Source organism: Phalaenopsis equestris, unplaced genomic scaffold (genome assembly GCF_001263595.1).
Source record: "Phalaenopsis equestris unplaced genomic scaffold, ASM126359v1 Scaffold001243, whole genome shotgun sequence".
Classification (NCBI taxonomy): domain Eukaryota; kingdom Viridiplantae; phylum Streptophyta; class Magnoliopsida; order Asparagales; family Orchidaceae; genus Phalaenopsis; species Phalaenopsis equestris.
This window is the reverse complement of record NW_018165682.1, coordinates 473,042-498,535: the sequence shown is the minus strand read 5'-3', so window position 1 is coordinate 498,535 and position 25,494 is coordinate 473,042. Positions and strand designations below refer to the sequence as shown.

Below are 25,494 nucleotides of genomic sequence, written 5' to 3'. Positions count from 1 at the left end.
GTCTCCAAGGAATTAGAACAGAAAAAGTAAACCACTAAATAGTCACCAAGTTAAATCATCTCCATCAAGCTCTAGACAAAATTAGTGGTGGAAAAAAAAGAAAACTACAAAATGCAAGGGAACAAAAAACTTACATCTTCATCATCAAGAACTCCCCAATGTGCATCAAGGACTTGACTTACATGAATGTTATCAAATGGCTCCACCGGATAGACATCTCCCTTCATGCAATCAAAATAAAAAACAGATAAGAGAAAACAACAAAATCGCAACATATCTTCATAAATAACCAAATAAAAGTTTTTATTTTCAAAACCCAATGATAAAATAAAATAAATTTAAGGGAAAAACAACAAGAGCAATACCTACACAAAAGCATCTTTAACTTGATATTGTATGTAGTACTGAGCATAAAAGGTGTTAACTTTGAATTCATATAAAATTGTGACACTACAAGGTGTTAACTTGATATTGTGATAATTTAAACTTTGAAGTGAGTAGCAAGAGCCTTTAACTAGAGGCGGAGAATAAATAAAATCTTCAACAGATTGGATTCCAATCTTGAAGAAAAGCAAAAGAAATGAACAGGATTCAAATTCGGAAGCATAAACAAAGCACCTTGCATGAAGAGCAGTACGTAGAAAACCTTTAGCTGGTGTACGTAAGAGTTTTGTTTTCCTCACCATAATCATTGTATATATAAATACATGCATTGTTTCTCATGATTGCAACAATAAGTTATGGATGGAACGGCGTATAGATGGATTGATGCATGTGTGCATCCATTGAAGTATGCACAAAAGCATGTATTCTAACTTAGGCCATGATAGCCTACAAAAAAATCATTAAAAAAGATTCACCCCAGATCTACAAGAACCCCTTGGAAAATGCAACATATAGTTGTTGATACGGATCCTTCAATCAGATTGGGTCGATTACTTTAATTGATTATAATGACCAAAGTCTATTACAGTTCTAGATGATGAATGAGATCTTGATTGAGTTCGTAATTATTTCTCCGAACATCCGCTCTAAGCAAATGACTTACACAAAATCATTGCTACTATAAGCTGAATATTTGAAGTTTGTTAACTAGCTATAATAGGAAGTTTTCTCTCAAAATCGGTAAGGATAATTAACTATAGAGATTTTCACTTATGAGAAACCTAAAATCATATCATATAGTACTTCGCAAAATGTGGGTTAAATTTTTGGGTAGTGTTTATCTAATATCTAATCACCCTGCTAAAACTTTAGCCTGGATTAATACTCTTTAAAAAATCAGACGCGAATTTCTGGATCTAACAATAATTTTCATTATGCCGCCAAAATAATCCTCAAATGACACTCATTCGCCAATAAAGTTCCTAGCAACTTTCTTCCACAAGGACGATTGAAAAATAATGTGATAAATGCAATTCTTATCATCACACATTTCCCAAAAAGGTGTCATGATAAGTACAGCAACACATGTCAAGCAATGGACTAAAGTCAGGCCGTCCAGGTAAGACCCATTTAGGTTTTGTCTTACAGAATTATTCCTTTTTTTTTCCTATAGCATGATTTTAAAACCAAAAATGTCAACATAGTTCACATGGCTGATGATAATAATAGGGTCATACACTGGAAGAAAGATCTGTATCAACATTGATAGTGTGTTTCCTTGACGCGAGAAAAGAACTTGAAGACTTTATCCCTTCAAGATCAGGGTAAGATGCCGCCGAAAACCTCCAAAATGGAGCATTTTCTCCCATCTTTTCACGCCTCAAAGCAATCTGTTAACAAAAATTTAGATATCATACTAGAAAGTTAAAATCAAAGCAATCTGTTAACAAAAAATTTAGATATCATACTAGAAAGTTAAAATGCTCTAATACACAAATTATCTCGAAGCAATCTGTTAACAAAAAACTTAGATAATACACAAATTATAAATATCACGAGTTATTAGTCACCTTGCCTGTCCTAGCAATTTCTCTTATTCCAAATTTCCTCAAATTCCGAAGGACAGCAGCCATTTTCCCAGGATCACCAGTCACCTGTACCATTCATCATTTATTTGGAAGAATACATGAAACTATTTATGAGATGAAAAATGCCAAACCATTACAAGGAATTCACCTCAATGGTTAATGAATGTTCTGAAACATCAACAACTTTTGCTCTGAAGATATCTACCATACCCATAACCTGGAAAAAGAAAGTTTATTATGATTTAATTGACATGTAATGCAAGGCAACACAGGCCATCAAATGAAAAAATGTGCGCATTAAAGAACATATAAATGTATTAAAGAAAATATTAAAGTCCGCTTAAAGCAAACCAACCATTTAGCTATGTTGAGTCCACCACTCACCAATAAAAATATCACCGGGATATTGCAGAAAGGTCGGTATAGCATTTTAACAAAGGATTCTATGTTTTTCATTTTCATAACATAAAGTTGAAAATTTTGAGTTATCAGCAAAAAAAGGTACCAGACATCTTGTACTTATTAACTAGATATGGTCCCCATTCGTATGTGTACGGACATGCTTAATAACAGGAAAAATGAATAATTCGGGGCATCTACCTCTTGACGACTTCCGGGTTCAACACTGAGTTTTACTAACATCAGCTCTCGTTCTACTTGAGGCTCCTTTGACAAATCTTCAACCTAATAAGCACATCAACATTAAACAAACGTCTGCTAATAAGTGATATGAAATACAGCATTTCAATCCTATCATCTTAGTTAAATTTTATGACAAACTGGAACTGATAAATCCGCCCATAAAGTGCAAGTTTTAGCATAGAATAACGATTATTAAAGTGAGAAACGCAAGGGTTTCTCCATAATGACAAAAAATTGGATTTTTAAAGCAAAAAAGAGTTTCAATCTGGTCACAAATACTTTTCACAATCATTAACCACCAGAACAGGTTTAGTATATATAATACTTTCTCTCCCATTAACCACAATGGTCATTCGAAGAAAATTAAACAATCAAATGAATTAGACATAAAAAGTTTGAGCTGCTAGCTGGAAGGTAATCTTTGACAATATCTCACCACAGAAGATCACGGGAAATTGATCCAAAGAAACACGGCATAATTAAGCAAGCTTGAAACACGAAAGAGAATAATCATTACTAATTTATTATGAGAACATCCAATTAGTCATTAGAATGCAAATTATGTGGTTGAAATCTCCTAATTTGTCATTAGACTGCATGCATCAATCAAAGATTGAACAAGAAAGTTATTGGTTTAACTTGATGCATAGATAGCAGAGGGTACAAAACACATTTTTAACAATCTCCAGCATCCAACTCTCACTGCTTTGCATGCAAATTACGTTTCTCAATTCCTGTATGCCAACCTCTACATTCTTATAGTGTAAACAGCAAATTACAACGTTTAATAAGGGTCCTTTAAATAAAAATGTTTATCTCACAAATATGTAGACAAGCAAAATCATACCATTAGTCAAACATGAAACAAAGCTATTGAATCTCAAGTATATGACATAAAATGCATAAAACCTTGGCCATGCATGAAAGAGTTTGGCTGAGCCAGAAAAGAACTTGCCTTCAACACATTTACAAGTTTATGAAGCTGCTCAACAACCTGCTGCAGCACTTTTTCAGTGCCGGAGACAACTATTGTGAACAAGGCTTTGTCCTTGTTTAAACCAACTGCAAGTGACTCTATATTATATCCCCTTCTAGCAAAGACTCCAGCAATTCTGTTAATCATTCCACTTTCATCTCCAACAAACACTGAAATTGTATGTCTTTTCACCCTAAACTCGTAAGCAATGGAAAATCAGGTGTTATGGCAGAAATCACAGAGAAAACTAATGAACGTACAGTATGAAGATCACATAAAACAAGTAGACTAACAATGTCAAGTGCAGCTGCTTAGAATGAAATAAGACTGTCTTGATACATCAAATTTGAGTTAAGAGGTGAAGTAAAAGGACAATTATTTAAATATAAACAGAAAAAAGAAAGGGCAAACTGAAAAAATTAAAGAGTTAAAAAAATGTTCGGAGCTAAGCAAAGTAATGAAAATTAGAACAGTGAAAAAAACAGGAGTTAAAATAAAAACTAAAACTTTGAAAAAAAGAAGTTGTAAACAATGAAAAAGAATGTCAAAAGCTCATAGAAAATGCTAGAAAAAAGAAAAGCTCGTGCGAGACTGGTTTGTATTCTGCCGAGAAACATGTAGAAGAGAAGGTCCAGTGATGCACCAATAAGAGTTTAATGAACATACATAATAGCGTTGGATGTGTCTCAATCAAATATGTACACATGCTATTTATCAACTTTGCCATTCAAAATATCCAAGTATGACTATTTAATCTAATGTATTATTCCGAGATGGAAGAAATTATACTTTCATTATGAAGTGACAAATAGATAGGCACATACATGGGAAAAAAAATTCAACTCTGGTCAAGAGGGGAGCAAAATTAACTACTTTGTAAAAACAAAATAGATTTCCAAATGTTTCAAAATGACTTAATTGCCCATAAACACTTTTTCCCCCTTTGAAACTTTTTCCACCTTTTCAAAGGGGGAAATATTTACATACGGAATACGCACGCAGTTATGCGTGCGTACTCTATTAACCCGCAATACCCCCATAATAACCTATGAATAACATCGAAATAGAACACTCGAAGGTTATTGGAAGGTTATTGAGGTTATATGTTATTGAAATTAATAACTCAATAACCCCCTAATAACTGCGAAGCCGAGGTTATTACGCACGCAGCTCTGCGTGTGTATTCTGTATGTAAATATTTCCCTTTACAAGGACATTCAGTTTCTACACTATTTACATCCCTTGAATGGTGAACATTCAACATTCATAATGATTTCTCACGTAAATAACAAGCACAATATAAACATAGTTTTTTTTTTTTCTTTCCTTGGTTAAATCAAATTGCAAATCAACTAGTTCTGCAAATATATCTATACTAGCATACTAATATTTAAACATAAAGAAGAAAAAATCAATTTTTTCTAAGCAATATTTCTTCTAAAATAAAATGACCTAAGAAACAACAGAGCGCATTATTACTTTACATTTGTAATTACCAGATTGACTTGTACTGCATATCAAGAATCAATTGACAACCCTCGTGAAGTGGAAGCAATCAACATGTACTCAAGCCAAAAAGAATAAGCTGCAATCCATTTTCAGTTTTTCACATCAATTATTGTACACATATTCTATAAACAGCATAATGACATCAAGACACTGTAGCAAACAATTCTTTCAAATAACTTCAACGCTAAAAAGAAAATGTCAAAATGCCGGTCATGGATGAGAAAATTCAAAGAGTTCTTTTGTGAGTTTTATTTACTAAAGTATCTGTCTTTTATATAGAGGAGCGACTACAGTTCTTCAAGGTAGAATCAAATAAACTTGCGCTACTTAATAAAGATAAGAAAACTTTTCTAATTTAATATTTCCCTACTTTAACACTCCTTCAAGCTTAAGCGCAGTTATCAGTTAGCTCTAATATGTTAGATAATTTAGAAAAAAAAAAATAGAGAACCCCAAGCTTTTATAAAATATTAGCTGGTTGTTATGAATTGAAACTATGACGATGAAAATCTTCTTATGAAGCACAACATTCAAAACAAAATGACAATTAACATCAATATGTTTTAGTTTATTCATTGAACATGGGATTATTAGTAATATAAAGATGATTACCATAGTATAGTACCATAAGATGAGTAGCTATAAAGATGATTATTAGTTATTTACAGACATAGCACACAATTCTTATGTATTTACATATCTCACACCCAAACTTATCAAATCAAACATAGCACTATTACAACGTTTTAAAAGTGAAATCCACATTTCATGTGTAGGTTTAAAGCATCAAAATGCTACGTATGTAAATATGAAAGTTTACATGTGAGATATGTAATTACATAAGAATTGTGTCCTACATTTGTAAATTTCCTAAAAATCAAATTCCACAAAAATGATCTTTATCACATTATTTCACATGCAAAAGAGGTAATAGCTTTGTATTCCGCCTCTACATTGGAATTAGCCATAACATTTTTCTAATTTTAGAAGCCAAAATTACTAACTAGTTAAAAAAAGAGTACATCAAGCGCTCTACCAATAAATGCATGAGAAAAAAAAGATACAATAGAACATAAAAATACAATAATTCATTTGGGTCTTCTAACTTGAAGCCTGATGAGTGGATAGATTTTATTTTGATTCCTGGCCCTTCTGGTACATAGAACGTCAAATTTTTCATTTGCCAACAAGTCAATACTCTGAAAGCTCCAATCATTCTGGAAATTTGTTGTAAAAATAATCATCATTTTGTTCATCAATAGGAATAGATTGATGCATTTCAATAATGTGCAATGTATTCTCGGTGATAATATCATAGGATGACGAGGTAATTGTCGGTCGCAAAATCAAAAATTGTCGGCCGTCGGAATGGATATCTTGACGCCCGATTTTAAAAGAGGTTTAAATCAATATACATATATAATTTGAAAAAAAAAGTAATATTTTAATTTTTTTTTGAAATAGAAGACCGAAGCAATCTTATATCTGCAATAGTTTAAATGATCGAGCACAACATCATAAGCGATACATATATCCAGAGGAATAGACATATTACTTACTAGTGCGGCTCGATTAAATAACATAAAGATTTTATGACATCCGTTTTAGTCTACGAACATTTATGTTGACCGACAAGTTCCCTTATTTAATACAGGAGATTAAATAGGATTTATCTTACACTGGGTTCTTAAGTTCCCTATAGAGGCGAGTCCCTATAGTTAATTACATTTTAAATGACTAAAACCACTTAAGAAGACTTTCGATTAAGATCAGTAGTTCTATCTTCAAGATTGCAAAGTTTATGTTTATAAGGATAAATGTGAGGAAATCAAGGGGAGAAAGACTCAAAATATGAACAGTTATTTTTCAGGAGTCAATGGAGTGAAAAGTATGGGATGTCACAGATCCGGGGAGAACCCCGGTGACTTCTTAATAATCCTACGATTGGACCTTACCACTAAGGAGACATCCTACGCCTCGTCGTCATGGTCTCGATCGTCGCCCTCGATCTGCTTGCTTCCACGCTCCGCTTCTTGGAAATACTCTAAGATCCTTAACATATCGATTGTAAGTTCAGGATTGTGATGTGCATAAATTTACATTTATTGGGTCAATGGCTCACTGCAGGGTACCTCCTAAACCAGATGTCCTACTGGCCTCTAACCTAAAAGTCTCCTGTAAGTCCATAGAAACAACATGAATTATAAAAGGAAACATGCAACGGAACGCAGCAAACAGTAGAATTACAGGCATGAATTATGTGTATACGCAGGAAAGCATGCAGTAGCAAAAGTAAAGGCTGTAAATGTAAAACAAACCTGCACACCTGAAGGAACGACGACTCCTGAAAGGACTCCAGAAAAGGCGACAATGACCCAAAGTAACTCGAATAAGACCGTCAAAAACACGAGGAAAATTCGGAAAAAATCACAAGTGCTTTACAAAGATTTCGATAAAATCGTATGAAAACATATTAAAATCCGATTTTGATAAAACCGTAAGAAAACACCCAAAAAATCTGAAGAAAGAAATAAACGTAAGCATTTGGGTCGGGCTAGACTCAGAATTAGGTATTCTCGAAGGACTCCGAAGGCAACTATCGCGGCAACTATCGGTCACCCGTATGTATAGAGCCCGACATTCAACTAGAAAGATGTCATACTATACCAACTTAGGAGAGTACTCCTTAGCCCAATACCGGTTATTGACAAGTGGACAATCGAATTATATTATTTAAAATTTATATTTTTTTGCATGCATATAGGTTTCATGCATATAAGAAAAGTGATATCAATTTTGGTAGTCAAAATACTCTAGAAAATAACGTATTTGTTTTTATCATTTTTATAAAAATATGATTGTCCACAACTCGATCGAACCATCGGGCTGAGACCACCAACAACCTAAGAAGGCAAAGATGTCCTGCTAGTTTAATGTCGGTGAATAATATTGTCATCCTACACTTCACCGGTTCCCGGGATTGGGTCCCAATATTGTAGGATGAAATATTATTTCGCTCTACCACCGAATATCTCTAGCATCAAGGCCTAATACCCCAAAACGACTGTTCAACTTACGACCTTGCTTGATGGTTTCATATATAGCCAGAGCTATATACGTGTACTTATGTATTGAACATAAGTGCCTAAAACTCAAACCAAGAAGCAAGGAAAATGAATCAAAAAAATAAGAAATGCAAAAGAAAACTAACCCCTCCAAAGACAATTTAGAAAGAAAAGCCAAAGTGGTGGAGGATTAGCCTAAAACATCCAACTGGTGGGACTTCTCGATTAAGCAATGAGATGGGCACATCCCCAAGCTTAGCTAGGAACAACTCCGAAATGCACAATTTAGAGATCTCTAAGCTATTCCCCAAATCTTTCTCAAATATCAAAAGATTTTTCTTTTCTCAAGCTTTTCTTTTTCATCTCTTTTATTGCAATCAATTCAACCCGCAGAATTGGGCCCTGAAACATCTCCAAACATTTAACAAATTATTCCTCGAAAAGAGGCATTTGAATTCTTCCTAATAACAAGAATCGAAGTATTCCATTTTACCAACATTAAAGCATCAATTCCACCTCGAGCCAAAAGCTTCCAATGTCATATGAACCCAACATCATTCAAAGAATCCCATATAGGTGCTCACAGCCAGAGCAGCAAGGAGCCATCAAACAGGTGCACAAGGAAACTAACAGCCTCGGGTAGGAGCAGCAGGAGGAGCCAACAAACCAAAAACAACAGCCACAGGCTCACGGGTAGGAGCAGCTAAAGGGGAGCCACCAGCTAACACTCAACGCAAACAGGAGAACACAACAGGAAGGCTCACGGCTAAGGGATGCCAAAAGGGAACGCCAACCCACACCCAAAAACAGGAAATAGCAGGAAGGCCCATGGCTAGGGGAAGTAGCAAAGGAGACAACAAAGCCCAAACCAAGCAGAAGAAACACAACAGGAAGGCTCACGACCAACGGCAACTAGGAAGTAAAACCACGCCCAACCAAGCCCCCAAGCCCAAAACAAGCTCCCAAGCTTTAAAAGAAAACCAAATTTTATCCAACATATCTTTCGAATAGGGAAGCCTCAACAGGAACTGAAACTAAACCCCAAAACCACTGCTCAAAATATCAAACAGATTCCAATATGCATTCGAGCAGGAGCAACAACAGGGAGCAAAACCGAGCCACTAAAAGAGTTGCTCAAAACAAGAAATTATCCCAACATGTTTTTGAACAAGAGCAGCAGCAGAAAGAGCAAAACCAAGCCACCTAACAGTTGCTCAAAGCACCAAAAAAGCATTCCAACATATATTCGAATAGAAGGAAAAACAGGAAGCAAAATCCAGCCACCAAACTAAACCTCCAAGAGAAACCTCCAAGAGCCACAAGAGCCACAAAATCAAATAAAAGCCACCTAAATATGTTTCGAGTAGGAGGACAACAGGGAATCACAAAACAAAGCCCTCAAATTAAAATCTTCAAAAGCCTCAGTATCAAATCAGTACAGCAAAAGAAACTGCAGCCCATAGGGCTAACACAGCCCAGAAATACTCCATGTTAAACCCAGGCAGCAAGGAAAGTGCAGTCTAGAAGACTAAAACAACCCTAAACTTCAACATACCAGTATAGATGTCATAAGAACATAAGGAAGAATCTCACACATGCATAAGAATTAAACCATGTCTTTCATTAGCCTACATTCTTAGCTGAGTACCATGAAATATTTAAAACATGCTTAACGGTATGTATTTGGACTGAAGCTAAAATCTAACAGCTAGCCATAATTCCAACATTAAATGTCAACAGGAACAAAATAAATCCCCCCTATGCATGCATTCCCCTATTTTAACGTCTTTAGCATGTGTCGAGCAGGGAAGAAGAGCAGGATAGAGGAAACATACCTTGCTCGGGCTTCTGTAATCAACAAAAAAAGGCCACGACACTCCTAAATCTCAAGCTCACAAGCAAAGCCACAACACTCCTGGAATCCAAGCTCACAAGCACCTAGCCGAGAAGAAATTTCCACAGAACCTCCCCAAGCCTCAAGCTTCGTAACCTCCACCGAGAACCCGGCAACTCTCCCCCTCGATGTTTTTTTTTTTTTTTTTTTTGATGCCCGAGAGAAAGAGGAGGTCGCAGGACTTCTCTCGACAAAGCACAACGCTAAGCCGGAAGAAAAAGAAACACCGCAGTCGAGACCACAACGAAGAAAGATCAGGAAGGAGGAGAAGTTTCCCCATTCGTGACCCAGCGAACAAACACACAGGTTCAACTTAGCTCAGCGAGGATCGAAGGATCACGAAGGCCCTCCTCACCCAACGAGATGAGGTAGGCGATGCTTCGGAAAGAGGCATCTCGGGCAGAGGATGGCGGGCGAGGAGTCAAAGGCAAGGCTGGGGCTCCGCCTGGGCTGGCTCGTGACCAAGAAGTAGAGGGAGTTCGGTCGGATTTGACTTGGGTCACAAATGGGAGGAAAAGGGGAAACGGGGTGCGAGTGAGTTAGAGATTTAAGAAAATAAAACCCTCCCACGGCTATATAAAACTAATATAACCCCTCCATAATATATATGATGTTTAATTTGCTCGATTTGCACACCTCTCGCTCGTGCACAAAACCATATCGAAGTGAGAGTCCTTCCTAACTAAGTCCTTCCTAACTAAAGTCTAACTAAAGTCGACGTTCCGGACGCGTCGGCACTGTCCGTTTCGTCATCCGGATTTGTCCGGACGACCTCATCGCTGGTCTGGTCGGAAATGCATCAAATTCGTATTTCGTCAAAATAATCGCTTGTGATCGATCGTGGAGCCTCCTAAGGTGCGGGAGACGTGAATTTCAACAATTGTGTGTCAACATGTCCATTGTGGTATTCTTGCATCGTGCAAGAACGCGGCGACACGGAGGGTTTCTTAATCGCGCTGGTTTTAATAGACTCAACTAAGCGTTGAGGATTTAAAACCGGTCACATGAAACTCGGAGGAGTCAAGAAGTGACTTGAATTTCTAATCAAAGTGGGCCCCAGGCTAGTCCTCTATGAGAGTCGGTAGGAAACCCTAAGGCTAGATCCTAGGCTTTAAGAAGAGGAAAAGACCTCACTAAAAATGAGGTCAACAATAATCACCAAAGGGATGACGAGGATAGAAACAACAATAGCTAGGCCTTACAGAAAATCTAAACCTAATACTAAATTTTGCAAACAAACCTGAACGGGTGAGGAGGGATCTTCCCCCAAATGGTTTGAGGATTTCTTCAAATAAAAATGAGGATTTCTCAACTTGGGATGAGCCTTAAAGCACTCGAAAAATTTAACCAAAAGTATGGTAAGAGGAACAATATAATGGAATTATCATGCTCCAAATTCTGCTAACATCCAAAAAATGGTGACCAAATCTATATATACTAATGAGAAAGAGCAATAGTGTCCAATTCTATCAAGACTCTGGCCATATAAACCTTAGTAAAATGAATTGTTGTAGAATCCACCTATAAATCTTTTCAAAAAATGGAAGTGAAAGATAATATAAGATATTGGTTAAAATAGTGCAGCTGAAACATTGGGAATGAGATTTAAAGAGTGGCAAAAAAACACCATAGTAAATAAAAAAAGGTTGGACCATTTTAACATGGACATTGAGAGATCGCTGAAATATACACATACATACATATATATATGGAGGTCGTTTGAGTTTCACTCACTAGATAAAAACAATAAAGAAGATGACTTTACATGGTTATAATGACATGACAAAGGAAACAAGGCTTTTTTTACTAGTGGTGATGATGATAACTCTTTAGAAGACTAATTTAATCGTTTATAAAAAGATTAGATTAGTATAAAAATTATAACATTTTGAATTTTAAGCAATTGAGCTATTGAGCAATCGAATTTAAATATTATTTCTATTATTTCTATTATCATGTTATTTTATCTTTTCATCTAACGTTACTTCATATTTATTTATTTATTTTAATAATTTTTTAATATTTTATGGCATATTTAAAATGATTTGCAATGCACCACATGCTATAGCTTTATGGAGGACTTTGTGTTATGATATGCTATTCAACATTGACAAGCATGTGACGAACTTTGTGAGGCAAATTAAAAAAAATTAATAAAATAATTAAATAATTAAATGAATATTATTTTCAATATCTATCAGTTTTTAAAATTGTGCAATTAGAGGCACACCACTACTCAATTCCCTACATTGAGACGCACGCGTCGCGTGATCGCACAATTCAAACACCTCTGAATTGCGGAGGCGCACAATAAGGTGTGTTTCATCTTAGGAAAGTCGAGGCGATAGCTTCCTTCGATCTAGGTATTTAAAATCATCTACTCCCAAACCTGTAAGCTCTTGTCCCCCGCATCCTCCCTTCTCGCTTTACCGAACCAAATGATGCCTCCTACAACACCGGACAACGCTGCCAATGCCATCACCGACGCCGCCTGATTCTCTTGTCGCCGACGAGGCAACAACCACCTATTGGTCTGTCAATCGAACCCATAAGCTCCCGTCTACCGCAATCTTCTGCCACCTGTCTTGCTCTTGCGCAAAACACAAAGGACGCCGCCACCTGCTAATCTTGCCTTTGGCGCCGTTGAGGCCACCTGTTGTTGCCTTGGTTCAAACCTGCATGCTCTCATCTTCGTTTGATTGGATATCATGCTCCTTAGTTTCCCTCAATTCAATAAGTGAAATTTTGGAAGATTTACATACCATGGAATGAATATATTTCATACATACCACTCAATTCTTATGTATTTATATATCTAACATCTAAAATTCAAATTTTATATACATACGACCTTAGTAGTGGCTCAGGTGGATGAGTTGCATTACAATTAGAGACAAAATACTAAATGAATATATCCATGAAAGGGTTGGACTAGCTCCAGTGGCAGACAAGATTAGAGAGAGTCACCTTAAATATTTTAGTCACATTAAATGTCGGCCATCCGATGATGTAGATAGGAGAGTAGATGTTTATGATTTCACTTATGTTAAGGAAGGTAGAGATAGACCTAAAAATATTAGGGCATGTTGTATAAAAAAATAATCTTAATTTATTAGAATTAATGAAAATATAATACTCAATAGGACACAAAAAAGAAAAAGAATTCATGTAGTTGACCTCACCTATTGGGATAAAGGCTTTCTATGGTTGTTGTTGTACTGCCTTACCAATGCATGAAAAGATGTAAATTACTTTCTAAAGTTAAAATTATAGTAATTTTGATGTGATATGAAATATTTGAGTGGTATAAATGTAAAAAAAATAAAGTTTAGGTGTGAGATATATAAAAACATTATTATTGTGTGCTATGTTGTATGTAAATCTCCCTTGTCTAAAATGTTTTGATCAAAATTTAGGTGTTAGTATGCAAATAGATTGGAATTGATTATTCAGTGGTATGTATGCTTGTATGTAAATCTTCCTATAAAGAACTAGTTATATATATGGGTCTTTTTGTCTAATAAAACTTGTATTAGCATTAAGAAGTTATTATAAGTAAAGTTCAAGTGTTGAATATGTAGATACATAAGAATTGAGTGGTAGCCTTAGTCATGATTTTGAATGTCTAATTGCCTATAAGAAATTTTCTAGCAGATTGAGTTCTTACATTCAATTGCATTAGTTTTAAATTTTCAATCTGCTTTAATTTTAAAATAAAATTTTCATTACAGGATTTTCAAGTTTTATGAGAAATGATTAGAGACAAGGAGACATCCACATTGGCCAATCTAAAAGATCTAGCATGCAACCATAGTGTGCAAGTTGATGTAGGAGGTAACGATAAGAAAATGTTTACTTGAAATGCAATTATTGTGACCAGGTAGTTAAAGAATATGCTACAAGAATGAAGGAGCACCTCTCTTGATCACATAAAAATATTGTACCATTTGCTAAAGTCCCAAAAGTAATCAAGGAGGAAATTCAAACTTATATGAAAAAGTCAATAATGTCAAAGAACCATGCACAACAACAGTTTGATGATAGAATTAATGTATGCTCTTATTATGGGAGTGAGCGCACTTCCAAGTATTCCTCATCATCTCTACAACCGATGTTTAATAGAGTTGCTAGAGATTTATTAGATCAGCATATGTTGAATGTGGAGGATGTTAGAGAGGGGGTAGTTGTAGCTCAGAAGATGTTTCTAGAGCATGTCAGAGAGGCACACAAATGTGTTCTTATGGATATTTGAAGCTTTTTTTTATAAGAATGATATTCCATTTAACGTGTCAAAGAGACACAAACATTTATGAAAGATTTTAATATGATTTGTTCTATTAGCACTTATGGTGGAGTCTTTAAACCCCTATCTATGTATGAATTGAGAACATGGGTGCTGAAAGAAGAGTCGAGTAATATAGATAAAAGCGTGGAAGAGATTAAGAGGACTTGGAGTCAGACTGAAGTTACAATCATGTCTGATGGGTGGTCAAATACAAAGAATAAAAGTTTGATTAACATCTAATCAATAATCCATGTCACTATTTTTTTGAGATCTATAGAAGCATCTAATTAGGTGAAAAAAGCAGAGTACAATTTTGGACTATTTAATGAAATGATAAATGAAATTGGAGAGCATTTCATAGTTTAGATTGTGACAGATAATGCAGGCGCTTATAAGGTGGTTGAAAATAAATTGATGGAGAAGAGAAAATAATTATAATGGATAACTTATGTTGCACTTTGCATAGACCTAATATTAGAGAGAACTGGTGAATTGTCATAGCATAAAAAATGTCTTGACCAAAGCCAAGAAGATAAGTAAATTCATTTACAATCACTAATGAGTATTGTCTTTAATGAGAATTTTCTCTAAAAAGGAAATTATACGCCAACAAGAGTTGCTACAACCTTTTTGACCCTACAGAGTATGCTAGAAGTTAGATAATCATTAGAGGCAATATTCACTTCCACTAATTGGCTTAGTTGTGCATGGACTAAGAAATCTGAGGAAAAAAAATGTCAGAAAAATTATTTCAAATGAAAGGTTTTGTTCTAGTATCGCATATGCACTAACAACCACTAGGCCATTAATAAAGTCTTGAGGATGGTGGATGCTGAGAAGAAACCAGCTATGGGTTTTATCTACAATGCAATGGATGAAATCAAGTAGTTAATAACACAACCTATGATATAAATATGACACTTATAGAGAGATTTGTGATATTATTGAAGAAAAATAGGAGCTTCAACTCCACCATCATTTACATGCAGTTGGATATTTCCTCAACCATCAATTTCAATATGCTAAGAACAAATCCAAAAATCCTGAGATCAATTTGGGGCTATATCATTGTATGGATAGATTGTTTGCTGAAATAAATGAGAAAGCAATTGCTAATATGCAACTTGTTTCTCATAGAAATGAGAAAGATTTCTTTGGGCAACAACAAGCTAAAGATACTAATACAAAAAGCTCTCGAGGTAAAAATTTTAAAATTTAATATGTTCATTGAAATAAGTATTGATTATATAAGCACTATTCTTTTAATTTTTAATTGCATGTTTTCCTTTCAAATATAGTTGAATGGTAGATTCAACTTTGTGCTCATACTTTAGAGCTCCACCATTTTGCTATTCAAATAGTAAGACTTACATGGTCATAATCGGGATGTAAGCATAATTGGAGCACACATAATCAATCAAGTTCAAGCAAAAACAAGAAACCGTCTAACGACTTTAAGGAACAATTATTTGATATAGTCCATGTACAATGAGAAATTGAAAGAAAGAATTGCTAAGAAAAAGTTGAAGGATGATGAGGATCCTCTTTTATTTGAAGATATGTCATCAGATGATGAGTGGTCTATAGATGAAGATAATATAATCACACTAGCTGAGTTACAACAAGAAGATCCGCATGTTGATTTCTTTGAAAATGACAGCAGCAAAGGTAGCACACCCAACACTAAATAACAAGAGACAAAATGAAAATCTATTTTTAAAAATTAAATTATTGGATTATTGGATAATTTCTTGAATATTAATTTTCAGCTTTTTAATTAATTAATCATTTATAATTGAATAAGAAAGATGGTTGAGGTTGAAGAAAAATAAGAAGATTATGAGAACTTAGACTCAATTGATGAAGAACCAGGAGAGAAAACAATATGTTATGATGGTGATTTCACCTTAAGTGCCGAGTGTTGAGAAATTTGATCATTTTTTTATCTTATTTACAATTATGGGTGATATTATGTTGGAGTAAATAGAAGTAAAAAATCTTTTATGTTAAACTTATCTTATGTCATATATATTTTGTGAATTTATCACTTTTTATCATGTTATGATGTTAATATATTTTTCTTACATATATTTATAAATTATTATGCCATTATAATTTTTTCTATTCATTTTAACTATACAATTTTAAAATTGTGAGGCTTACGCCTAGCCTTACGAACGAAAAATGACTCAATACCCAATTTTGCAATTTTAACAATAATATATACATAAAATAAACATCATTATATAATTAAATGTAAAAAATCTACTTCAAATATAGATCTTTAGCTTTCGTCGTCTACTTCGTCTGGTCGCAGCGGTTTCTCTGTCTGTCGCAGTGATTCGTTGTCTGCTTCATCTCGTCTCGTTGCTCTAAGACGAACGGCAGTTTCATGTCTGCTTCATCGTGCGTCCCGTTCGTCGTGCTCGAATACGGACGGCATTTTCATATCTGCTTTGTCTCGCGTCCCTTTCGTCGTGCTCAAAGACGGACGACATTTTCACATCTGTCGCGTCCCTTTCGTCGGCGGCTGTCGGCAAGCTACGCCATCTTGCTGTGTGCACTGGCCACGGTAATGGCCTCAGGGCTTTCCTACGCCGCCGCCCTCGCCGGTGATAATCCCGCCAAACCCTCCGATGCTACAGTGATTCATAAATGCAACTCATCTTTTCACCTTGCGGATAGTTCGATGTTCCCGCAACTGTACCATGATTATGTTGCAGGACATGGAGATTGCAATCTCATCAAAAAAAGTTGAGAAAAAGGCAGGCAAACCAACAATTTTCTTCTCTGACGCTGAAATTTAAACTTGTGCAGAAAAATATAAATTTTTACTAGTTGAAAAATTTCAATTAGGTCGCCCTAAGATAGAGATTATCATGAAAGTTTTTGAAGATTTCAAACTAATTGGGGCCTAGCAGGTGGGTCTTTTCGACGGAAGACGTGTTATGATATAGCTGAGTATAGAAGAAGATTACACAAGAATTTTCTCAAAGAAATTCATCACAATCGAGGACAATTATATGAAATTGCTCAAATGGACCCCTGCCCCTGTTTTTGTTCCCAGTCAAGAACCCCCAATTGCGTCTATCTGGTTCTCATCACCTAAATTCAAGTTTCAATTCTTTGACCTATCTTATATGCAATTGGGACTATCATTGAAAAACCTTTGCAGGTAGACACACCTATATTTCATTTCTCAAGGTCCTCTATTGCAAGGATTTTGATTGAAAGAGATATTACACTACCAGATGTAGAAGAAGTCTGGTTTGGTCTGCTCACAATGATTATTGACAAAAAAACATTATGGAACAAAAACTGAACAAAATCTTTACTACTGCAAACACTGTAAGATGTTTGGACATCCGAAAGAAAAATGTTTCAGATTGCATTCACAGTTGAAAACCAATATTCAAAAGCAGGAACATGCTGTTAGTGCACCCCACGTGCTTGAATGCGCTCCCAACAAACCTGATGACAGCCAACCGGAAGAGGGAATCACCACAAAATCGGAAATGGTGTCTGCCCCTATGAACCCTTATTTTGACCATACTATAAGGGATAATGTTCGGACCGAAACTCAGGATAGCCCCGCAGCTCTTATTCAAGAAGCATCAGGTGTAGAGTTGATAATTCACACTTCACATACACTGGAATCTATCGCTGTGGCAACGCCTGCCTTTCCTTCTACTGCAGTTCTAATATTTAATCAGATTGAGGATCACATGAATAAGTCTTCAGATGAAGAATAACAGGTTTACACTTCTCGGCGAAAGAAGAAGGTTGGGGACACACTTAAACTTGGAAACTTAATGGATGATATTTCGATTACTCCTAGCAATGGCACGACACTTCAAAGTTTGTTATCTGGCTCCACACCTAAAACTGGAGAAAGATGCGGGACTAAACTGATTCGTCCCTAACTACTTATATTCTGCATTTTTTAAATTTTTTTAGTCTATATGTATCATTTTGTTGGGGTAGTATTGTACTTGGTATCGTATGGGTAGGGTGCCTCTATTGCTCCCTCTCATACAACTTTTATGTATCTTTTTTTATTTCAATAAAATCAGCCCTAATATATATATATATATATATATATATTAATGGCTTTGTCGATCTCGCTCTCGCTCTGCTAGGATTTCACCTTTATGGCGAACCCTGGTTTACTGCTCCACTGCATCTTTTCGTCGATCAAGCACTGCTCTTCATTCGTATTTTTCGTCGCCTGTTTCGCCGTCGTCGCCTTGCGTCGCAGCGGTTCGTATTTTGTCGTCCTCCCGAGAAGGCTTGCATTTTCTTCAGCGGCTCGTACTCCGTTGTCTCAAGAAGGCTCGCGTTCGTTGGGCTCAGGGGCATCGTGCGTCAAGCTTCTCAGCTGCCTCTCATAGTCCTTTGTCTTTTGAAGGACGTCTGAGCGCGGGCTCATCCTTTCCTCAGGCTCAAAGCAGAGATTTCGCATTTTCGCTTTCTGCCCGACTTGGATGGGGTAACCGTTGGTCCCCTTTTTGACATTTGCTCTTCTGTCCACTGTAACTTTATTGTCCAATCGCTGTGCCTCCTTTTGGTGATGGCTTCGGACAGATCGTATGTTGCAACCCTGCAGGTGTCCACGTCTCATGTACTCCTAAATCGTGTTATTTCCCTCCTACGTTTGAGTTGGCGGAGGACATCAAAAAATCTGGTAGGAAAATGGGATATCAACCATCTTTTTTACGGAAGCTGAATGTAATCAGCTTGTTTCCTCCCGTCGTCTGAATTTGGTAGAGAAATTTCTTTACGTTCATCCCAAAATGGACTTTATTCGAAAAAAATTTGATCTTATGCACCTTATCGGGGAGTGGAAAATTGGACTTTTAGATGCAAGGCACATTCATATTCAACTTAATAATGAAGAGGATTACACACGGTTATTCGCTAGAAGATTAGTCTGGATTGATAACATAGCTATGAAGATTTTGAAATGATCGGTAGATTTTGACACACAAACGGAACCACCAATCATTCCGGTCTGAATTCGCCTCCTTGCTGAAATTTCATTATTTAACTCAAAAAGTGTTTGACTATATTGCCTCAACCTATGGTTAGTCATTCAAAACAGACATTTCTACTTTTAATATTTCTCGCCCCTCTGAAGCCAGAGTACTTGTTGAAAGAGGTATCACTTCAATCGCTTCTGAGGAAATTTGGTTAGGCACACAACACCATGGATATTGGCAAAAGGTTGTGATTGAGCATTTCCCTTTGTATTGCTCCAATTGTCGTATGTTCCGCCACTTCAGTTCTCAATGTCACCGTCTACACCCTCATCTCACCCACCTCAGAACAAAAAAAGCAAAGTGTTCCACCAGAGGTAGTAAATCTATCTCCTTCTGATCTGCTCTAAGTTATTGATACTATTGATCATCAAAATGATACTCCTGAAGATGTCATTATCCTCGCAGGTAATATGTCAACCAATGTTGGAGACCAACGCCCATGTCAGTCCGTACCGGGATTGGGGAGCTCCAACCTCATTCGTCAAAGCTTATGTCTGCACGTTGAAAGTAGTAGAGCTGTTGTAACCTCCCGAGGTTAAAGAGACTTCGATTACAATTCGAGAATCCCCTGGATCCCACCGACAACTGCACTGTTCCTCAAAACACCTGAGACATTTTCCGCACTTCCAAGCAAACATCGATATTGGTCCAACCATCTAGGGGTAAAATACCGAGCAACACAGGAATTTCATGCTAAGTTTATTCCGTTGAATTCTCCAAAAATAACCCAAGGTTGGTTCAACCCGATTTGAGGTGAGGATAGTCTGAATCTCTGTGATAGGTGGAGGCCAGAGTGGTAAGCTGTCGACCAAAATGTTCTGAAACTCTCTTTATATTGGTTGACCAGTGTCTAGTCTCAGCCCTTCTCTCTTGCGGTCTCCTGTCATCACTAAGCCTAGACCATTCCGACATTTCTCTGTTGGCAATGACACGTGTAATATTGGACTATGTAGAAGATAGAAGGACAACGCGCTTGGTATCTTTGGTGGAGTAGGTGCTCCTGAACCCGTCATGTTCAGTCTTGCAGTAGAACTGTCACAATCTCCTCAACTAAATGTGGCAGATATCCATAGGCATCACGTTGTACCAAACATGATCCTAAAGCTGGTCAACAATCAAAAACTTTACCAGACACTTCCCGCTGATGTTGATCTTGTTCTCCTTCTTTGGCCATATCAAGGAATACGACTAGGGATATCTCTAAGTCAATATTGATGCTCAACTTGTCCATCATTAGTGTTGACGTCATATTCTTGTTGCTACCTCCATCGATGATGATACTGCATAATCTTGCTCTTCACAGTGCAATGGGTGTGAAAAAAATTGTGGTGAAGCCATTGCTACTCTCTCGTAGCCTCGGTCTAAAGAGCTTATCGAACCAAAAGCATATCACCCTCATCTAATGAAAGTTGGCACTCCTTCAGTCGTCTCTTCATCACTCATTTCCTCCATTACACCATGCTCGGTAAAGAACAAAACTCAGCTCGTCAGACAACTAGAAGCTATGTCCAAAATCATAACATCTGAAGCATTTCTTTACAAAAATTATAATAGACGTGCTACTTTTCTCAGGCTTCTTCTCACTCCGAGTGGATTTGTCCTGCTCTTGAATAGTCTGCACCACTTCCTAAGGTGTGCTCCTCCTGAGGTGTCCAACTATGGGTGAATATCTGACTGGCGGTGGTTGTCTGCTCTGGTTCTGTTGTCTCCCTACTTTTAGTGTCAAGGTTTGTAAGTCTCTCAGTGTCCAATAAGGTTGCAGTTGAACCACATTACTGATGGCAGGCTTCAGGCCTCCCAAATATCTGGCTATGTTGTGCTCCTCGATCTCCTTCAACTCACACTTCAACTTAAAATGCATAAATTTTGTAGTGTGCTTCACTGATAACCCCCCAAACCCCCCCCCCCCCCCTCTGTCAAAGCAATGGAGCTTCAAGAAAATATCATGTCGGTAGTGCGGGGGTAGGTATTGTCGTTGCATCTACCATTTCATCTTCTTCCAAGATGTGATTCTGTCGTGTCCTCTTTGTCTCTCCTTCTTCAAATTCTCCCACCACAAAGAAGCATTTTTTTTTAGCTTCATGATGACAAGCTTTACTCTTTTATCATCGGGCACCTCGTATTCATATATCCAATCAACAGTCTAAGTCCACTCAAAGAAGTTATGGAACCGCCCCTCAATGTCCGATAAATCCACTTTTATTCTCATATCTTTGTATCCTCCAATAGACACGTCATCTATATATCTTCCAACAAGCAATATATCTCTGTATCCTCTAACAGGAATCTCATCTTTGTATCCTCCAATAGACACCTCCCAGGCATTTTATTTTTGTATCCTCTGGCAGACACCTCATCTTTGGATCGTCGCTAATACCAAACCCCAAAGCGTTGTAGTATGTCTTCTTCTCCACTAGAATCATCCCTAAAAAAGGGATTTAGGAGTTCTAATTGCTCTCATGCACGAATTTCACTATTACCTTCAATGACATTAAGCCGATGCAGTACTTGGCGAAGTAGCCATTATGTCATCCATCGTAGGTTCCTAATTAGATTCTGATAATTGTTTCAACGGTGGTGTGGTTAGGGTTTGGGTGTGGATAGGTGGAAGGAGATGTGTAGGATGGGAAAAAAAAATTGAGTACAGATATGGGGGGATGCTAGAGATTCTAAGGTAGGTTTAGGGTTAGGCTAGCTTTGATACCAAATGATGTCAGAGTTAACCCAAACAACAACGAAATTGTAAATTTTATTATCGAACTTAAATAGGGTTACAACAAACATATACGACAATAAAAAATAACAACAAAGGATACAACACATAAAGCCAAACTAGAGCTAGGATGAAGGTGGTAGTTGGGAAGCAGGACGGAAGGGATGAGCGTGGTTAGGACAATAGAAGAAGGTTTGGAGGCTGGATGGAGCACCTAAGAGGTTTGATGGATGAGTTGGTGGATAGGTTAGTGGTAATTAGAGAAGAAACGGGAAAGATTAGTTGGAGAAAGGTTGGTTGTGAGTGAGCAACGACACTGGGTGAAGGAGAAGCGACTGGCATTCTAGGAAGAGACGTTTGTAGGTCACGGCAGACAAACAGAAAGCTGGGGGAAGGGAGGGAGTGGTTTGGAGTGGGGCAGCAAGGTGGAGCGGGGTGCCTTTAGAAGGCTTTTGACAGGGAAGAGTACAATAGGGTAGGCTGAAGGGATTGTGGAGAGAACAACAAACTGCTCTTTTACAAGATTGTAGTGAGGCAGGGTGCTGCGGCGGTGGGAGGAGGACTACGAAAGATCAAGTAGCCTAGGAGAGAGAATCGAGGATAAATATCCCCACAGAAGCGAGCTACAACCGAAGCATCACTTGAAAGGTCACCACCACAGATGCGTACAGTCGAAATACCTTCCCACCTTAGAATATGGTCCTAGAACAAAGCAACTTGTACGACGACGGCTATCCTAACGGAAACATAAAGCAAAACTAACCCTAGACAACTACGATAACAAATAAATAGACCTAGGATAACTAGGAGCGAGCCCTACTCCAATTGAGCAACAAATTCAAGGAAAAAAGAGTCTTTGGCTCTCAGGAGTACTGAATCGAACAAGCCCAGAGCCCACTATCTCTAGTTGCAGCGCAAGAAACTTACACTCGTGTCATCCTCCCCCACTATCCACTCTATGCATACAACAATAATTTTTTATAGCCCAAAACTGGCATCGTTACTATTATATGTTGAGCAATTTAACATGTAATAACTAGCTTTAATCGAAAGTTCTCTCTCATTATTGAGAGAGGTAATTAGCCATCAAGTCTTGCGCCTATGGAAATCTCGAACCTCAGATCATAAAATCCCCACAAAATAAAAGTGAAATCTCTAGGTAATGTATTATCTATATTATCTATAATACAAATATGTCATTTGTAAATTTGGCCTACAGCTTAAAGTAAAAACTTTACATCATTCGATGGGGGCCGGGACATGAATTTTTTGGAGCCCACAAAGATATGTATAAAAATAGACAGTTTGATAAGTAACACAGATTTTAGTGCAAAGAAGTTGAAAATGAGACTACATAAATACTAGAACATTAAATTTTTATCAACATTAGGTAAACAAACCTTAGTGAACAATCATCAATGAACAAAATAATAAACTCCGGAGCAAATACACTATGATCCTAAATGTCAAAGTAGAGTAACTCAAAAGAAACAGTATGAAGACTAATGAAAAACAAGGAGACACATGATGGTGTTTATCCATTACTCAATGTAAAACATGGAGAGAGAGGCACGAGAAAAGTTGGTGAGATGAAGATGATCTAATCAACAATGTAAATAAAATTGGCGGTGAAAAAGGGTGAAGATTAATTAGTCATCAAGTCATAGATTTTCAGTATCAATACCTCCAAAATTTGACAATTACCAATCATATGAGAAGAAGCACAAAATTTAAAGCCCAAGTCAAACCAACAAAAACACTTACAACAAATACAAATGAAAAAGGTAGAATTAAAAGTTGAGAGAGGTGTGCAAGAGCGTTGAAGTTCATAGGCTTCTTGAAATATGATAACAATCCAGTATTAAGCAGGCCAAGACCGTTTATGAAAGCATGCTAAGTAGTGGATATACGACTATACTTTTCCTAACAACATTCAAGGTGTGATTGGCAATAATGGCAAAGAGGTAAAAGTGGTAAAAAAGTATTAAGCAGCCAACACATCCACAACTCCCAAGACAATCCCTGAAGCTAGAGGCCGAGGCTAACTAAACAAGAGTCGAAGGTTAAGGAGTTGAGAGTTTTGTGTTGCAAGGAACTCAGAAGAGAGTAAAAGCAATGTTAGAAACTATTTTGTATGCCATTAATTGATATGGCACGCCCTATAGTGAAGAAAGTATGTCGAACAATAAATCTCATGAAAAAAAAGCTTATTTATTCAACTTCAACAAATATTTGGATCAATAGAGAGCGGGTGGCAATGAAAAAATCCATCCTATTTTTTCCAAAAATTGTTATAATATTCATTGTTAAGCATATTATTTTGATGAAAAAAAATAAAGATATTAAAATAGGGATATAGACATCAGAGATATTACTTCTTTGAAAGTAAGTAGAATGAGAAAATTCTATATCATTTTAGCAAAGTCATGATATATGACAACAAATGAATGGAAGGTAGAAATTGTTGAGTCGTGTAACATAGTCTAAGGCTTTCCACATTACAAACTCGATGGAATCATGGCAATCTTGTGTGTGAAATGACAAAAATTGGAATTTCATTGCTATAAGAGATAGTAAATTAAACTTGATTTTGTTGCAACTGATTACAGTTGTTATGTCATTGAAAAGAAGTTAAGAGGATGTGACACCCAATGAAAGATGGTCGAAGAAATCGAAGGTTAACCCAATTTATTTATAAGGACGAATGTTTGATATAGGAAGTCGTCGTGCCATAAAGATCGGAAAACAGTGACACGTGGAGTAGGTGTGGCAACAAGCTACACATAGCATTGAGCGGTGGGCAACAATAGTACCAACGATAGGGCATGCAAAAATGGGAGCAAAAGGCAGCATTCAGGCGCAACGAACATGGGGATGAAAACAGACACAAGCCCGCAAGTAGACTGAGGAGGGTATGCATGAATAGGGATGCAGCACAATCGAAGAACAGCACAAGCGAGAAGAAAGCTAATTCGAGATAGTCATTGTCAAGGAGAGAAGGGTCTATAATAGGAGGGGTAACTAGGCTTAAGACTAACTCTACTATAGGACCATAACAGAAGAAAAAAACTCTTCTGTGTGTCTTATTCAATAAAAAACCCTCTATTAGTAACTGAGAAGATAATATATTGGTTTAGGCACACAAAAAATATATATATACCTCGTATAATAAAGAAAATTTTCATAATTTGACATTTTCATGAACTAACTACACACATTATTTCAACAATAATATACATCAAGTAATTCTATAGGAACCAATTCTTTGTTCTTATTGTGCATTTAAAGATCCTCAATACTAGTAAAATTTGGATAGATTGATGTTCTTGAGTTTGATATTGTGTTCTACACATAAGTTCAAACAAGAGATTAACATGTAAATCTGAGATATATATATA

The 25,494-nt window shown here is 36.7% G+C and overlaps 1 protein-coding gene across 2 annotated transcripts in view; it reads right to left on the bottom strand.

Annotated features, from left to right (window-relative positions):
• LOC110033641 (acetolactate synthase small subunit 2, chloroplastic-like) overlaps window positions 1-25,494 on the bottom strand; it is an 84,838-nt gene that overhangs the window by 54,685 nt on the left and 4,659 nt on the right. For both annotated transcript variants that reach the window (XM_020737689.1, XM_020737690.1), the window contains exons 2-7: window positions 3,571-3,784; window positions 2,574-2,657; window positions 2,122-2,190; window positions 1,956-2,039; window positions 1,623-1,775; window positions 135-221 (exon numbers count right to left, since the gene is read on the bottom strand). In XM_020737689.1, the coding sequence (XP_020593348.1) occupies window positions 135-221; window positions 1,623-1,775; window positions 1,956-2,039; window positions 2,122-2,190; window positions 2,574-2,657; window positions 3,571-3,784 (691 nt within the window). The remainder of the gene's footprint in view (window positions 1-134; window positions 222-1,622; window positions 1,776-1,955; window positions 2,040-2,121; window positions 2,191-2,573; window positions 2,658-3,570; window positions 3,785-25,494) is intronic.